The sequence below is a fragment of the Solanum verrucosum genome, unplaced genomic scaffold, assembly GCF_900185275.1.
Source record: "Solanum verrucosum unplaced genomic scaffold, falcon-dt-bn FXZP01000288.1, whole genome shotgun sequence".
Lineage (NCBI taxonomy): Eukaryota > Viridiplantae > Streptophyta > Magnoliopsida > Solanales > Solanaceae > Solanum > Solanum verrucosum.
The window spans coordinates 404,223-422,741 of record NW_026019933.1 but is presented as its reverse complement, the minus strand read 5'-3'; the positions used below and the strand labels follow the sequence as shown (position 1 = coordinate 422,741).

The 18,519-nt window shown below is 38.7% G+C and overlaps 1 protein-coding gene and 1 pseudogene across 1 annotated transcript; both read left to right on the top strand.

Annotated features, from left to right (window-relative positions):
- The first annotated feature begins 1,471 nt into the window (after positions 1-1,471).
- Positions 1,472-6,026, top strand: LOC125833236 (bi-functional coumaroyl CoA and feruloyl CoA ortho-hydroxylase F6H2-2-1-like; annotated as a pseudogene).
- A 6,081-nt stretch (positions 6,027-12,107) lies between these two features.
- On the top strand, positions 12,108-14,097 carry LOC125833225 (uncharacterized). Its single transcript, XM_049512374.1, has 5 exons — positions 12,108-12,281; positions 12,374-12,830; positions 12,936-13,042; positions 13,130-13,401; positions 13,560-14,097. Exons 1-5 carry the CDS (start codon positions 12,108-12,110, stop codon positions 14,095-14,097), a joined length of 1,548 nt encoding a protein of 515 aa, XP_049368331.1.
- Positions 14,098-18,519: the final 4,422 nt, after the last annotated feature.

The following is an 18,519-nucleotide window of genomic DNA, read 5'->3' as shown; positions in this document are numbered from 1 at the left end:
TATTCTAATCTGTAATATCTTGTTATGTGAATGTTATTGTATTGTCAAATTTGTTATCATGAATTGACAAAAAAATCTCTCTTTACATAATCAGTGAGTTAGTATAATTCTGTCATTATCTTGTTTTGTTCTAATCATTAATAATCTTATTTTACTCTTTATCCTACTTTTTGTTTATAATAATTTAATCACATATTTTTTTCTTTATAGTATTGTAATTTTATTCTTCTAATAGTTGGTGTGTAACACTGTGATAATTTTAAACTTGAACTCTATAATTTGAAAATAGGCTTTCTTTAAAGCGGATAGCAAATATAGAAAAAGAAAAAAAAACATGTACTCATTATGAGTAGTATTTATCTCCGCCATCAATTAAAGATCTCGAGTTTAGAAATGTATTTGCATTGAGTTTTAAATAGGATACTGAATACAAAAATGAGGCGAAAAACACTTACTTAAATTACGCTTATCATATTCTAAGATCGTGACCGGTAGTAACTATCTCCATCATTAACTATATATTTCATGTATATAATAGATTTACTTTCTCTCCTAAGAGTGGTATATTCTCTCAATGATGAAAACTGGTATTAAATGTCAAGTTTTGATTATCAAATACTATGTAAATTCTACAAAAAATTCATCATAATGACAAAAACTCATTCATGAAAATATGATTCATCAAATCCATCCAAGTTTTGCCTGATCATTGCCCCATTTATTTACTAGCTCAACTCATTAAAAAATTGTGTTGATATGTTGTAGAATATAGTTTCCGATATTTTAACCATTATATATAATTATAATTTCACATTTCTTGAATTTTGAGCATTTGTCATAGTTGAAATTTAACAATTTCACATTTGACACTATCTAACACGTTTGGAGAGAATTTAATTAATATATCGATTTTCTAGAAAACAAAGAACATAAATATGATGAAGATTTAGTAATTTATAGGGAAATGCACTCAAGTATATTAATTTTTTTCTTCCAAAAGATTTAAGTAGTGTTGCTTTTATGAATTTTTAAAGCTTTTTCCCGTTTACTCAAAAAAATAAAAAATAATACACATTTGATATATGTCCCCATCATATTTTCTCAATTGCCATAATAATTTATAGCTACAAAATTAGAATATTAAAAGTAAAATTAAATATTAAATTATAGTAGTACTATTTTTACTAATATTTTTTTATGGACAGAATAGAGTACAAGCATTTATGGTACTTTGACTTTTCTTCAATAGAAAAATAAATTTCAAACAAAGGTAAGAAAATTCGGGCAAAACCTAGCACCCCTCCCTCCTCAAATCTACCATAAAACCCCCAAATCTCCTTCTTACATCAGTTCATAGACAACCCTCTTCTCCCCTCCCTCCCCCACACACACTTCCCTCTCAAACCCACCATAAAACATCCCCAAATTTCATTGTTCCATTAGTACACACTCATCAAGATTCAACACAGAAATGACTTCACCAAAATTTGAACCGAATGATGACATACTTGATTTTGTAATCAAGAAAGCAAATGGAATAAAAGGTCTAGTAGACAGAAGCCTTGAAACTATACCAAATCAATGTATTCAATCAAAAGAACACATAATAGACAAATCCCCAATTGACAATCAAGAATCAATCCCAACAATTCATTTATCAAATTTTTATGATTTAAATGCTAAAAAACCAATTCAAAAAGCAGCAAGGAAGTGGGGTTGCTTCCAAATAATCAATCATGGGATCCCAATTGAAGTTCTTGAAGATTTGAAAGATGCAACACACAAGTTCGTTGTATTGCCAACCGAAGAAAAGGTTAAGTATTGTAAAGACAATTATAGTGCTGGTGAATTTGTGTTGATGTTTTGGAGTGATATTGGTGAGAAAAAAGAAAAAAGTTTTGGAGTGGAGGGATAATATAAAACATGGTTGTAATCCATACAATGATATCAATCTTTGGCCTCCTCAAACAAGGTAACTTACTTGGTTTTTTGTTCTGTGTAATTTATAGGTCACGTGTTTTTGTGTAAGTAAAAAGCATACATGTAGTATTACTTTTTTCATGAGTTTCATATCTTTAACCGTAAGGTGTTTGCGTTTTCTATCTAAACTATAGTTAGCTATTTATCAAAACAAACCTCGAAACTTACTAGACCAAGTTTCTCAATACAATCACAAAAGGTTGTGTCACAAGTTAATTAGGCTTAAAATTTTGTCCAAATGGAAACCGACTCATTAATTTTGAGATGTGATTTGATAGTTAGTTGATGAAAGTCAGATAGGAGACTTGCAAAAGTCTGTTACTTCAGGCGTGTTTCTGACAATTATCTCTAAATTTTATAAAAGTGTATATAACTTAAATCAGAATTATATTCCTTGTGTAGGAACTTTTCTATCCATTTTATAATAATATATCTAGAATAATTCCACCAGTAGGGTATGAAGATGATAGGATGTACACAGATCATATTTCTACCTTTGTGGGGGTAAACATATTGTATCTGATGGACTATGGAAACACTCTTAGTGAAATTCTTTACTTTGACATTAATTTACCTTGACATTAAATTTCGTACGCTTTTAACGAAATTCCCGACTTTGTCACTGGTTTATAGGTACCAAGTCTTGGAGTACCAAAAATGGGCTAAACCACTTGCTAAATAGTTGTTAGAGGTGCTATTGAAGGTTCTCAATGTCAATGAAATTGTTGAATCTTTAGAACCTCTCTTGATAGGAGCTATGAATATCAACATAAACTATTAACCACCATGCCCAAATCCAAGTATCACCATAAGGGTTATAACACCCCGTATCCAAAAAGGGGAAATAAACCAAATTTTGGGAAGTTGTAGGTGTTAGCAAGGGATGCTAACCACAACCCATGGGTAGAACCACTGACCGTAGTGTTGTCTGTGGGTTGGCCACCCTGCCATGTTTTCAGAGGCACAGGACCACGACTTGACCTACGGACCGTAGGCCAGACCACGGTCTGTGGTATGGGTCCGTGGTTCGAGGCCCAAATTCCATGTTTTTAATAGCCAACGAAGGTCCACCAGGATGGACCGTGGGTTAGACCACGACCTATCGACTTGAGTTCGTGGTTGGTGAGTCGGTGGACAGCTACAGTTATTTTAGGGGAAATTGGGTTTTTTCCTAATTAATCAGTTCCTATACTACGTTGTTTTACCCTTCACTAAGACCCTTATATAAGCTTTTTACCCACAAATTTCCCAATAGAAATTATTCTCTCTAAACTCACCAAAAAAGAAGAGCTCTCAAATAATTCTCTCTCTAAAAACTTGAAGAAGAAGAAGGAGGAGGAGGATTCATCTAGGGTTTAAAGCTAAGGTCTCAATTTCTCCATTGTAGGCTAGCATTTGGATTCAAGGTTTGATAGTTTTCATCCATGAATTTCTTCCATCCGTGGAGTTCCCAAATTCCTTTATTTCAAAAGGTAGAATTCCCCAATTGAGTTAGAGTTTTATTTAATTATAATGGGTTCTTTTCATTATTGATTTAAATGATTGAATTATGATCTCTTATGCATGAATTGATGAAATATCATGATTTTATGATGATTTCCATAGGAACCCATGTAATCCCCATGTTTTCAAGTTATAAATCATATGTTGTGGGATTTTGATATTCAAGGAAGAGTTTTATGAAATTAAGCATGTATTGCAAGCTTTACATGTATTTATGATGAAATCCATATCTAACCCATGTTTTCTAAGAGTTGATGATTGAAAGTGGGTTTTGAGCTTTAAGATGTAAATTATAGACTCATGCATTGTTTTATGAAATCCATGCAAATATTTAAGGGTGCTTTGAGAGTAAAGTACCAATGATGATGTTGTGTTGTGAAAGGATATTCTCATAAACACATACTAGGATGATGTGAAAGGTTTTCTCACATAGAAATGATTCTTAGGCTGAAAGTCTCTCACTCATAATTGAATCAAAGAGTTAGGCTATCCTAATGAACTAGCTTGGATAGGTTGTCCAAGGGAACCTTTCCCTGAATAATGAAGTCAAGTAAGAAATGACTATTCTTAGCATCGAGTGGATATTAATGACGGGATGGAAGCTCTCCCGTTAGTAGAGGCCGGGTTTCTAGAGGAAATCTCATGAGATGGAAGCTCCCCCGTTAGTAGATGTCAGGTTTCTAGTAGCAATCTTCTTATCCCATAACTATGTGCCACTATAGGATGTTGTCTCAGATAGACATTAGCTAGTGGATCCACAATAGCTAGAAGTTCATGGTCTTACTTTTGCAAGTAGGACACCTTTTTTGGTGTGGTATAGACACTTAATTACATGTTAATAGCTTACATGGACTCACATGTCGATTAAGGATAATTCCCCACAAGTAATAATGAACTAAGGTTACTTCAAGAAGTATCGCATATGAGTTCACATGTTTTAAAGATGAAGTTAGTTTGCATTTACCATGATTTATGACTTATGTTTTATATCATGTTTTAGCTTGGTCAATTGCATGCCATGAAATGAAATGCCCCTTTTGTATGATTTAAATGTTTTATGCATGGCTATCATACTTGGTACATTATTTTGTACTAACACATATTCTTGCCTATATTTCCCCATCAGCTTTCAAGGTTTCGTGGCTAGTGGTTGAGTTTGAGATTTTCGATCTTTGGTGAGTCCTCATGCTTTGAGGACGGAGTTTATTGTTTCACTTTCTTTCATGTATTTTCTGTTTTGGACATAATGTATGGGCTAGGCCCAATTTCATTCTATTGTATTAAATGGCTATGATGAGACGAGTGTTTTAGACTTCCGCTTTGCTTTATAAAATGTTTTGGACTTGGACTATTGTTTTACTCTTATTGTTCTACTTCTTATTTTATGAGAGCTAAGTGGCTTGTATGGAGTCATTCGGGGTTCTATATGGCATGTTACATCTAGGGCTTATCCCTGGGTCGTGACAAACATGGTAATCATAGCACAAGGTTTAGAATGGTTCTAGGATGTCTCTTAAGCCACGTCTAGTATAGTCTTGTTTATAAGTGTGAAACACACCACATTTATGAATGAGAGGCTACAAGATGATTAGGAAACTCCACTTCTTTCATTACTCTTAAGTAGTGTGATAGAGTTTAACTCTGTAAGGTCTCTCTCATATTCCTGATCCTATGTTCTTCAGGACATAGCTTTACTAAGAGCTTCTACTAGAAGAATGTGAGAGAGAATGCAGAACTAGAAGCTCCTCCCCTAGCTCCTCAAGTTCCGATCGATCCTTTGGCCGAGCAAGTGTCAAATGTAGAGTTTAGGGCTACTTTTCAAGTATTGGCACAAACCATGATAGCCCTAGCTAATAGGGAGATAGCAGTTCCCGTGAACCGAAATGTGGTTACAGAGGCTTCAAGAGTGAGGGATTTCACGAGGATGAACCCTCCGGAGTTTCATGGTTCCAAAGTTGAGGAAGATCCTCAATAGTTTATTAATGAGGTCTATAAGGTTTTGATGATCATAGGAGTTACACCGGTCGAAAAGGTGGAGTTAGCCGCTTATCAACTAAAGGGTTTAGCTCAAATATGGTATAGCCAATTTAAGGAAGGGAGACCAGAAGATGCGGGTCCTCTAGATTGGGAGAAGTTTAAGGCCGCTTTTCTTGATAGGTTCTTTCCCCTTGAGATGAGGGAAGCCAAGGTGCTTGAGTTCATTAACCTTCGACAAGGAAGTGTGAGATAATATGCTCTAAAGTTCACACAATTGTCTAAGTATGCTCCTTCAATGGTTACAGATTCAAGGGAGTTTGTTTCGAGTGTCTGAAATGGTGGTTAAAGAGTGTCGAACCGCTATGCTCATTAATGACATGGAAATCTCTCGTCTCATGGTACATGCACAAAAAATTGAGAAGGAGAAACACAAGGAAAATTCTAGAGAGGTAAAAACGGCTAAGATCGATGATGGAAATTTCTCTAATGTAAGGTTTGATGGACAAAGTCGTCCAATATTTCGACAAAGGTTTTCCGGTCAAGGTTCATCCAAATACTCCTCCTAAGTTCAACCAAGATAGGGTGTCTAACCCTAAGCCTCAAGAAGGGAATGGTAGTGGATCTTCATTGCCTAGGCCTAATTGTACTAGGTGTGGAAATAAGCATGAGGATAAGTGCCTAGCCAACACAAATGGTTGCTTTTGTTGAGGTAAGAGTGGTCACAAAATGAGGGATTGCCCGATGCTTATGGCTAAAGGAAGAGAGGGCAAGCAAGCTACTACAATTGGTGTGGGATCCAATGCTCCTAAGCAAAATCATTTCTATGCCCTTCAAACTCGAGGTGAACAAGAGAGTTCTCCCGATGTGGTTATCGATATGTTGAAAGTGTTCCAACTTGATGTATATGCTTTACTTGATCCTGGTGCTACCTTGTCTTTTTTGACACCATATGTGGCTATAGGGTTGGATATTCTTCTGGTTGTGTTGCTAGAACCTTTTTCTATCTCTACTCTTGTTGGTGATTCTATTGTGGCTAAGAGGGTCTATAGAAAGTGTCCCGTTTCCTTGTCCCATAAAGTTACTTTTGTTGACTTGGTAGGGATTGTTATGTTAGACTTTGATGTGATTCTTGGTATGGATTGGCTGCACTCATGTTATGCTTCTTTTGATTGTATAACTCATGTAGTCAAGTTTCAGTTCCGGAATGAGCCTATCCTAGAGTGGAAGGGGGAAATTCTATGCCTAAGGATCAATTTTTTTCTTATCTTAAAGCTAGAAAGATGATTTCTAAGGGTTGCTTTTACCATCTAGTAAGGGTGAGGGATGTAGATTCTGAACCCCTTCTCTCAAGTCGGTTCCCATTGTAAATGAGTTTTCGGAAGTGTTCCCAAACGACTTACCCGGTATTCCTCCCGAGTGGGAAATAGACTTTAGAATTGACTTTTTCCCAGATACGCAACCTATTTGTATTCCTCATTATCGTATGGCTCTGGCAGAACTTAAGGAGTTGAAAGAACAGTTGAAAGATTTATTGGATAAGGGTTTCATCCGATCGAGTATATCTCCATGGGGTGCTCTAATTTAATTTGTTAAAAATAAAGATGGTTCTCTTTATATGTGCATTAAGAACCAGCATCCTCTCCCAAAGATAGATGATTTGTTTGACCAACTTCAAGGAGGAAGATATTTCTCTAAGATTAATGTACGATCGGGTTATCACCAACTAAGAGTGAAATAAGATGACATTCAAAAGATGACTTTTCAAACTCGGTATGGTCATTATGAGTTTTTAGTAATGTCATTTGGGTTGACTAATGCTCCGATGACGTTTATGAATTTGATGAATAGAGTGTTTAGACAATACCTTGACATGTTTGTGATTGTGTTCATTGGTGATATTTTGATCTACTCAAGGAGTGAGGGTGAGCATATTGTTCATTTGAGGATCGTGTTGCAAATTCTTAAGGACCAAAAACGTTTTGCGAAGTTTAGCGAATGTGAATTTTGGTTAAGGTCCATAGCTTTCCTTGGTCATATTGTTTCAAGTATGGGTTTTGAGGTAGATCCTAAGAAGACGGATGCGATCAAGAGTTGGCTAGACCTCTAACTCCCTCGGATATTAGAATTTTCTTGGGTTTAGCCGGTTATTATAGAAGGTTTGTTGAGAGATTCTCTTCAATTGCCTCTCCTTTGACGACTTTGATTCAAAAGAAGGCTAAGTTCATATGGTTCGAAGCGTGTGAAAAGAGTTTTCAAGAGTTGAAAGATAGACTTACTTCCGCTCCGGTGTTGGCCTTACCGGAAGGGACAGATGGTTTTGTGGTTTACTGTGATGCCTCGAGAATTGTTCTAGGGTGTGTGCTTAAGCAAAACGGGAAAGTTATTGCTTATACCTCAAGGAAACTTAAAATCCATGAGAAGAATTATCCTACTCATGACCTTGAACTAGCGGTGGTCGTTTTTGTCTTATAGATTTGGAGACACTATTTGTATGGAATACATTTAGATGTGCTTACCGATCACAAGAGTTTGCAATATGTGTTTAATAAAAAATATTTGAATCTTGGCCAAAGAATATGGCTTGAGTTATTGAAGGATTATGACATCAGTGTTCTTTATCACCCCCGGTAAAGCTAATGTGGTAGCGGATGCTAGCTCTTAGTCAATTATCTATGGGCAGTGTTGCTCATATTGAAGAAAAAGAGAAAGAATTGGTTCGAGATTTTCATAGGTTGGCTTGACTAGGTGTTCAACTAGTGGACTCCACCAAGGGTGGTGTTATGGTTCACAATGGTTCCGAATCACCTTTTGTGGTGGATGTGAAAGCCAAGCAAGGTCTTGATCCAATTTTGGTAGAATTGAAAGAGTCGGTGCTTAAGAAATCCATTGAGGCTTTCTCCCGGGGGAGATAAGGTACTTAGATACCAAGGTCGGTTATGTGTTACAAATGTGGATGACTTGAGGGAACAAATTTTAGAATAAGCCCATAGTTCGCAGTATTCCATTCACCCGGGAGCCAACAAGATGTACCGTGATTTACGGGAGGTCTATTGGTGGAATGGGATGAAGAAGGATGTTGCGGGATTTGTGGCTAAGTATCAAAATTGCTAACAATTGAAAGTTGAGCATCAGAAACCGAGAGGTTTATCCCAAGACATTGACATTCCTAATTGGAAGTGGGAAGACTTGAACATGGACTTTATATTTGGTTTGCCTCACACCCGACGACAACATGACTCTATTTGGGTGATAGTAGATCGGATGACGAAATTGGATCATTTCCTTCCCGTCAAGGTTTCCTATTCGGCGGAAGACTATGCCAAGTTGTACTTGAGAGAAATGGTAAGGTTGCATGGAGTCCCTTTTTCCATTATTTTTTATCGTGGTACCCAATTCACTTCTTAGTTTTGGAAGTCATTCCAAAAGGGTCTTGGCACTTAGGTTAAGCTTAGCACAACTTTTCATCCCCAAATCAATGGGCAAGCGGAGCGTACGATACCAACATTTGAAGATATGTTAATGGCTTATGTGATCGATTTTATGGGAAAATGGGATGATCATTTGCCATTTATAGAGTTTGCTTACAATAACAATTATCACTCGAGTGTTGGTATGGATCCATTTGAGGCCTTCTATGGTAGGAGATGTAGGTCTCCTATAAGTTGGTTTGAGGTGGGTGAAGTTGCCCTAATAGGTCTCGAATTGGTACAAGAGGCCATGGAAAAAGTTTGGCTTATAAGAGAAAAGTTGAAAACAGCTCAAAGTCGGCAAAAGTCCTATGCCGATGTGAGATGAAAGGATCTAGAGTTTGAGGTTAACGATTGGGTTTACTTGAAAATCTCACCCATGAAGGGTGTACTGAGGTTTGGTAAGAAGGGGAAGCTTAGTCCCCGATATGTAAGCCCATATCAGGGTTTGAGACGTGTTGGTAAGGTTGCTTATGAGTTGGACTTGCCGAACTAGTTGGCAATAGTGCATCCCATTTTCCATGTCTCTATGATTAAGAAGTGTGTTGGATATCCGACATCCATAGTTCCCCTAGAAGGGTTGGGAGTTGATGAGAGTCTTTTTTATGAGAAAGTTTCGGTTGAGATTTTGGACCGGCAAGTTAAGAAGTTGAGAAATAAGGAAAAAGCTTCCGTGAAAGTATTTTGGAGGAATCAGTTAGTTGAGGGTGCTACTTGGGAGGCCGAGGCCAATATGATGTCCCGATATCCTCATTTCTTTCCTTCTACTCTTATTCTAGCTTAAGGTAATGAGTTCCTTTTGGCTTGTCCTTGTTTTGGGAGTCATGTGTTTCCATGATTTCCTTATGTGATGCATGTTCATGAAAATATGTGTTTTGAAAGAAAATGAGTTTACATGTTTGATTTTCCTCATGTTGTTGCGCATTGAGTATGAGTTACCTATAGAATTCATGAGATGAATTGATGAACATGCTTTAGATATGCTTTTTGAGATTGAATTGCATATGAGCTCTATGAGATTGTGTTGAGCATGATTTTAGCTTGGAGAAGGTAGTTCCTCCTTGAACATGAATAATTTTGACCTTTCATGCATATTGAGTTTCTAGATGTAGTTCCTACTTCCTTATAATGCATTTGAGTATGATTAGCTAGGAGTTGATGTTTCCTACTTGTTTATGTGCATTACATGCCTAATGGCTGATAGAGTTAGATTCACCCTTTTTATGATGTTTTCAGAACGTCCTAGCTTGGAATCGCTAGTTCTTCCTTCGTTGTATGCATTGCATTGTAGGTTGGGTTGTTAGTTCCTCTCATACTCTTTTAGAACCAACTTGAATCTCATTCGAGGACGAAGGGTCCCAAGGGGGAGATATTGTAACACTCCATTGATATACCGTGAGTTTACGATATTTTAATACATTTCACTTAGAGTTGTGTGTGTCTAGGGCCATTTTGTATTGGTATTAATGTATTTTTATCATGTTTGCAGGAAATAAGTTCAGACGTGAAAGTTGAGAGACACAACTGAAGAATGTGCAGAAAAGGGCATCTACGGACGTGAACTACGTACTGTAGGTCCAGTCACGCCCGTAGATGGTAGATGTAGATGGGCAGGCAAGGCTGAAGGAAAATCAGGGAATTCTTGACCAAGTATGGAACTACAGTTACAAACGATGGACCGTAGGTCGACCTACTGGCCGTCTTGCAAGTCTGTCAAATGATTCAGAGAGGGGGTTCCAGTACCTAATTTTTAAGATATTAAGTATGGAGCTACGGAGGAGGATTCATAGACCGTGGATTGAACCACAGTTCGTACTATTGATCCGTCGATTGCGTCAGAGATGAAATTTTTGAAGTTGGAAAATTTACGTAAGTCCTGAACCACAGAAGGGATCTACGGACTATAGGTCAATCCACGGTCCGTAGGTCAGTGTCATAGATCAAAACCGCGTCCTGAAACATTATTTCCTTATTTCGTTTCCTTTTTATTTGGGACTTGTTTTTTCTATATATAGGGCATGTAAACCTCGTTTTTAGGGGTTAGACTTTATTATATTTTATTTTAGTTTTTGGCTTTGGAGATTAACTTGCAATTTTAGCAATTCTTGATTTCCTAAGTTCGTTTTGAAGATTTTGACTTTGAAATTCAAGTTGAGATTCTTGGTTTATTCTTCTCATTACGTAAGCTCATGATTTCTTCATTTAAAAATATGAATTGTGTTCTTGCTACTATGGGTAACTAAATCCACTACTAGGGTTGTGGGAACCATGAGCGATTAACAAAGTATGAATAGTAACTAAGTAATTCTTGAATAGTGTTATTGCATGCATTCATAATTCTTTCGTTTAGAAGTTTTTTTAGCAGTTGCAAACATTAGAACTCACCTTCTTGCTACTTGCTGGACCAAGGAGGTAGTTAATAAGAAAAGAATTATCAACATAAATTTAGTGTGATACTATCTAATAGTCTAATGTCGATTGGTGCGAGGGTGAAAACTAAGCCATACATCGATGTGATGTCTAATATGAGTAAATGTAAGGGTTAGTAAATTATACACACGTAGCCAGACCAAGGTGCGGGGTGAAATTCTCTAGTTTGCCGGACCAAGGAATTAGAGATACCTAACTTATCAATTTGCATGTAATACAATAGGAAAGGATTACAGTTACTAGGATTACCGCGTTATGAGCTTATGGGGAACACGTACACCTTAGTTTCTATCTCATCTTGATAACAACTAAAGTTTGAATCTTGCTCACTGATTGTTCACATAATTTCTAGAATTATTTTCACAAATCCCCTCTCCCCCTTTAATTACTTGTCTCGGAAGTACGTTGACTAAAAGAATATAATTTGTAAGTTAAGTTTAAGTCTAAACCATATTCCTCGTGGGATCGACCCCAACCTCCAAGTTGGGATCTTTACTTGATAACGATCGCTTATATTTCTTTAGGGAGGTGTGATTTGAGCGTATTAAATTTTGGCGCCCATGCCGAGGAATAAGGCTTTTAGACTAAGTTTAATTACATTATTGAACTTTAGTCAAATATTTCCTAATTTTACTTTTTTCTTTTGTTTTTGTTTCTCTCAGGTTCCTACTTTAGTGTATGCCCAGTACATGGAGCCAAGGTGAACCACTTACTCCTTACGATCCAAAATTGAACAAAACTTTGCGAAGAATGAATAACCAAGGAGTCCCAGTCAATCTTATAGGAGAAAATATAGGTGATGTAGTTGGGTTGCTGCCTCCGAGGGTTGATGATGAGAATAATCAGGTTCAAGCTGAGAATCTACTCGGAGATGCATTGAGGGTACATGATCCACCAGGACCAAGACTGCGTGATAACTATAGGGTCAACTTAATGCCATTGAATCTAAAGGACCTCTTGTTCTACCCTCTCTACCTCTGGGGCATACATTTGTGTTGACCAGCAGTTTGATGTAGATGCATACAACGAGGGGTTTGTTTGTTGGTTTGGTATCGGAGGAGCCATATGCTCACGTAGCCATGATAAGCAGTGTTTGCAAAAGTTGTGTGAGTCGACCGGACTTGGACATAGATGTCATTGGATTGCGAGTATTCCCTCTATCATTGACCGGTGATGCTGCTGTGTGGTTTACTAAGCTTCCTTATAACTCAATCTACACATGGGAAAAATTAACTGAGGTGTTCTTGGCAAGATACTTTCCCGTGTCAAAGAAGTTGTACCACAAAGATAAACTCAACAACTTCGTAGCACTACCTGGAGAGTATGTGAGTAGTTTTTGGGACATGTTCACTACTTTCATAAGAGGCATTCTGAATCACCGCATTGATGATGAATTGTTGAAGGAATACTTCTACCGAGGTCAGGATGACAATAATAAGGCGGTGCTTGATACTATCGCTAAAGGTTCATATGGTGAGTGCACTTTTGAGCGGATTGTGGAGAAACTGGAGAAGATTTCCCAAAACAATAAAGCATGGAGCACTAGAAAGTCAGATACTGGGAGAAACATGTTTGCAGTCCAAGCTATAACTAACCAATCTGCCGATGATATTCGTGAGGAGATGGCTCAGATGAGGACCGAACTGGGGTTGGTGTTGAAGCATGTAAGCGAAGATACTGAAAAGGTAAATGCTGTAAATTATTTGACTAAACATCCACCACCGGTTGCGGAATGTTACTATGAAGAGGATACTTATGCGGTGAATGATCAGACGGGGGGTTTTAGAGCCCAAGGTTCCAATATGGATAATTGGCGCCAAGGTCAAGGAAACCAAGGTTGGAACTATGGCAACTACAATCGAAAGGGTCATTATGTCCGGGATAGGAACTACAATCGCGACAACAACTACAACCGAAACAACTCTGGCAACAGAAACAATCGGGTTGGGCCTTATGTACCTCCTCAAAATCGGGAATCTGGTAATAAGGAAGTTGGAGGTAATATGTCACTTATTGAGGATATGATGCAGATGATGATGAATAGGTTTGATGCGATTGATGAGAATGTGAAGGACATGCGAAATGACTTGTCTGGTATTGGTCAAAAAGTTGATGCCCATGCAGTGTCGATCAAGCGTTTTGAGCTACAGATGACTGAGTTTTCTACTACAATAAACCTACGTCATCTGGCACACTTCCTAGCAACACCATCCAAAATCCAAAGAATGATGGGCATTGCATGACAGTCACTACTCGAGGGGGTAAGCAGACCATTGATCCACCTATGCCGTCTGGGGTTGAAGTTGAGGCTAGTCAAAATGATGATGTGATTGAGGTAAATGGAGAGTCTGAGAATGCGACAGAGAAGGAAGCAGAGATAACTCAGAAAGGTGTTCCGATGCCTAGACCTCCACCTCCTTTCCCACAGAGGTTAGTAAAGAAGACTGAAGAAGGCAAATATCTCAGGTTTATTAGTATGTTGAAGCCGCTTTCCATCAATGTGCCGTTGATAGAAGCTTTGGAGAAACTGTCTGGGTATGCGAAGTTTATGAAGGACTTGGTGACTAAAAAGCGGGCCGTGAGTTTTGAGGATGATGATAAGTTGCAACATTGTACTGCTATTGCTACAAGGTCCCTTGTGCAAAAGAATGAGGATCCTGGGGCCTTCACTATTCCTTGTACCATTAGGTTGCTACATTTTGCAAAGGCGTTACGCGATATGGGTGGTAGTATCAATTGATGCCATTGGCTATTTACAAGAAGTTGGGTTTAGGGGATCCAAAACCGACTGCGATACGACTGCTTATGGCTGATAGAACTGTGAAGAAGCCCATTGGTGTGCTCCAAGATGTACTAGTGAAAGTGGAGTCTCTTATCTTTTCGGAGGATTTTGTGATACTTGATTGTGATGTTGACTTTGAGGTTCCCATTATCCTTGGGAGACCATTCCTAGCCATTGGGCACGCTTTGGTTGATATGGAGAAAGGGAAGATGAAGTTTCGATTGAATAATGAAGAGACAACTTTCAATATCTCTAGGTCTATGAAGCAGAGTAGTGAGCTCAAATCAGTATCTATGGTGACACATATTGTAGAGAGTGGTTCTGAGGTGCCTATTGAAGCGAGGTTGGGTGTTGATGCACTAGCAGCAGTAATGATGAACTTGAGGATAATGGTATTGAAGACTATGATAAATTGGTCGCTGCACTTGATAGGTTTGAATTCTGTTCAAAACCAAAAAGATTGGAGTTAGACATGAATAATCGCGACTCTCCACCTACTAGACCGTCTGTTAAATAGGCGACTCTCCACCTACTAGACCGTCTGTTAAATAGGCGACTCTCCACCTACTAGACCGTCTGTTAAATAGGCGACTCTCCATCTACTAGACCGTCTGTTAAATAGGCTCTAAAATTGGAGCTTAAGGCTCTACCATCACATTTGAGGTATGTATTCTTGGGGAAAGTTAGTACTTTATCGGCCATCATTGTGGCAGATTTGAATGTGGCACAAGTTGAGGCATTGGTTCCCGTGTTGAAGAGGTTCAAGAGAGCTATTGGGTGGACTATTGCGGACATTATTGGGATTCCTCCTGGTATTTGTTCTCATAAAATTCAACTCATGTCGGATCACAAGCCTAATATTGAGCACTAGAGAACACTAAATCCGCCTATGCAAGAGGTAGTTAAGAAGGAAATCATCAAATGGTTGGATGCTGGAGTGATTTATCCCATTGCAGATAGTAGTTGGGTGTGTCATGTTTAGTGTGTGCCCAAGAAAGGTGGGATTACTGTGGTACCTAATGAGAGAAATGACCTTGTTCCGATGCGGCCCGTGACTGGATGGAGAGTCTGCATGGACTACCGAAAATTGAATGCTTGGATAGAAAAAGACCAATTTCCTATGTCGTGCATGGATCAGATGTTGGACCGACTTGCGGGTAAGGGTTGGTATTGTTTCCTTGATGGTTATTCGAGCTACAATCAGATTTCTATAAATCCGGAAGACCAAGAGAAGACCACCTTCACTGTCCCTTATGGGACTTTCACATTCAAACGAATGTCATTTGGGTTGTGTAATGCTCCAGTGACCTTCCAGTGTTGTATGATGTCGATATTTTTTTATATGGTGGAGGACACTATTGAGGTATTTATGGATGATTTCTCTGTGGTAGGTGACTCATTTGATCATTGTCTAGACCATTTGACCGAGGTGCTTAAATAGTGTGAAAAGTGCAATCTTGTGCTTAATTGGGAGAAGTTCCACTTCATGGTGAAAGAAGGGATACTTCTGGGTCATCGAATCTCTAAGAAGGGTATTGAGGTTGATAGAGTGAAAGTTGAGGTACCACCACCTATCTCTGTTAAAGGTGTTAGAAGTTTTCTTGGGCATGCAGGTTTCCATAGGATGTTCATCAAGGATTTCCCTAAAATTGCACTCCATGGTGCAAACTGCTCGAAAAAGAGTATAAGTTTGATTTTTATGATGCTTGTCTGAGAGCATTTGGAGAGTTGAAGGAGAAGTTAGTTACTGCACCTTTCATTATTTCACCGGATTAGGGACAACTGTTTGAGGTAATGTTGATGCGAGTGGAGTAGCGCTTGGGGTGGTATTGGGACAGAGGCGAGAGAAGACTCTTCATCCAATTTACTATGCTAGCAAAGCTCTAAATGTGGCTCAAAAGAACTATACAGTGACTGAACAGTAGATTCTTGCAGTGGATTTCGCATTCGAGAAATTTCTATCCTACTTTCTTGGTACTAATGTCATTGTGCATACTGAGCATTCTGCATTGAGATATTTGATGGCTAAGAAGGATGCAAAACCGAGGGAGATTAGATGGGTGTTGTTTCTGCAAGAGTTTGACTTTGTGGTAAAAGATACAAAAGGGGACAGAAAATCAGGTTGCCGATCACTTGTCTAGATTGGAGGAATAAGCTATGCTCAAGCTTGGTGATAGGGCTGAAATTAATGATTCTTTTCCAGATGAACAGGTATTGGCTACTTCTCATGATCTGATTCCTTGGTTCGCAGACTTTGCTAACTACTTGGCAAGTGATCTAGTGCCATCGGATTTGTCTTTTCACCAAAGGAAAAAAATTATGCATGATGTGAAGAAGTTCTTTTGGGATAAGCCTTACTTGTGTCATAATTGTGCTGATGGGATTATTCGTCGTTGTGTGCTTGAGGTCGAGATGTTGAGTATACTAGAGGCGTGCCAATCATTGCCTGTTGGTGGGCATCATAGTGATATTCAAACTGCGCATAAAATCCTATAGTGTGGGTATTACCGGTCTACCATCCACCAAGATGCTCATGATTTCGCCAAGTCTTATGACCGTTGCCAAAGATAAGGAGGGATTTGAAAGAGGCAAGAGCTTCATATGAATCCTATATTGCTGATAGAGTTGTTTGATGTATGGGGTTTTGATTTTATGGGTCCATTTATGAGTTCACATGGGATGAAGTATATTCTTGTTGCGGTTGATTATCTGTCGAAGTGGGTGAAAGCAATTGCACTTCCCAACACTGAAGGTAAAAGTGTCACTGCATTCTTGAAATAGAATATCTTCTCCAGATTTGGTACACCTAGGGAAATTATCAGTGGTTGAGGTTCCCACTTTTGTAATAAGTCGTTTAAGGCAATACTTGAGAAATATGGTGTCCGCCACAATGTGGCCACTCCTTACCATCCCCAGTCTAGTGGGAAAGTTGAAGTATCTAACAGAGATATCAAGCAGATTTTGGCTAAGACTGTGAATGCTAATAGAACTGATTGGTAAAGGATGCTTGATAATGCTCTATAGGCCTATCGCACCGCATTCAAGACTCCCATAGGTATGTCCCCCTACCAACTTGTAAATGGGAAGTCTTGTCATTTGCCGGTAGAGCTAGAGCATAAGGCCGTGTGGGCGCTAAAGAAGCTAAATTTGGATTAGGGCACCGCAGCAAATTAGAGAATGAGTGACTTGAATGTGCTTGATGAGTTTCGCCTAAAAGCTTATGAAAGTTCAGTCTTGTACAAGGAGAAGATGAAGAATGATCATGATCAAAGGATTGAAAAGCGAGAATTTGTTGTGGGTGATCTTGTGCTTCTATTCAACTCTAGGTTGCGCTTGTTTTCGGGAAAGATCAAGTCCAAGTGAACCGGGCCATTCTTAGTCATACAAGTGCTCCCCCATGGAGTGGTGGAGCTTGAGAACAGTGAGGGAACAAGGTTTAAGGTAAATGGGCAACATATCAAGATCTATCTGAGAAACGCGGAAAGTGTGCAAGAAGTTGTTGAGGCCTACTATCTTGATGAAGTCTGAGTAATCAAGAGGTTAAATCAAGTGATGCTTGGGAGGCAACCCAAGATGTACAATCTATGCAACCATAGGTTCTTCTTTATGGTTTAGTAGTTTTCTTTGTTTATTTGCTTTTTTGTATTCCTTTAGATTGGTGCTTTATTTTTGTTTTAGTGTTGGCTAGATATATCATAGGGTCCGTGTCTAAAAAGTTTCTAGAAAATGTAAAAACAAAGGCCTAATGGTTGCTACATGTGCAGGGGCGAAAAGCAAAAATCTACAGAAAGGTCTGTGCAGAGGTCTACGGACCCCATCGACGGTCTGTTGTTCATTCCACGAACCGTGAATGGCGTCTGTAGATCCCAGGTAAGACTTCTAAATTTTCCTAAGTGTAAAAGTGTCCTACGGACCCCATCTACAGATCGTAGGTCTACCCACGGACTGTAGGCGGGGTCTCATGGGTCCAAACCCTAGTTCTGCCTGACCTGACCCGGTCCTCTATTAAATAAAACCCTTTTTTTTCAAATCATTCTCCACTTCCCATATTTTCCTCCTAACCGTTTCTAAACCCCTCAAAATCCTAAAATCCCTCTATATTACCACCATTCCCCCATTAATATCTCGACATTCATCCTCCCATATTCCCAATTAACTCTCCTCTCTCCCAAATTCCTTAATTCCAAATTCCCAGAGGTTTCGGTATCCGGGTTCGGTGCGAAAGGCGAGTTAAAAGTTGTTGGAAGTCTAGAGTCATCACACAATCACCCATTTCCTTTACGTGTAAGGTAATCAACTTTCCCTTCAGTTTGAATTCCGGTTCATTGTTGTTACAGGAAGTCAGAAGTGCTCTTGACCTTGGGTAGTTGTTATATGAAA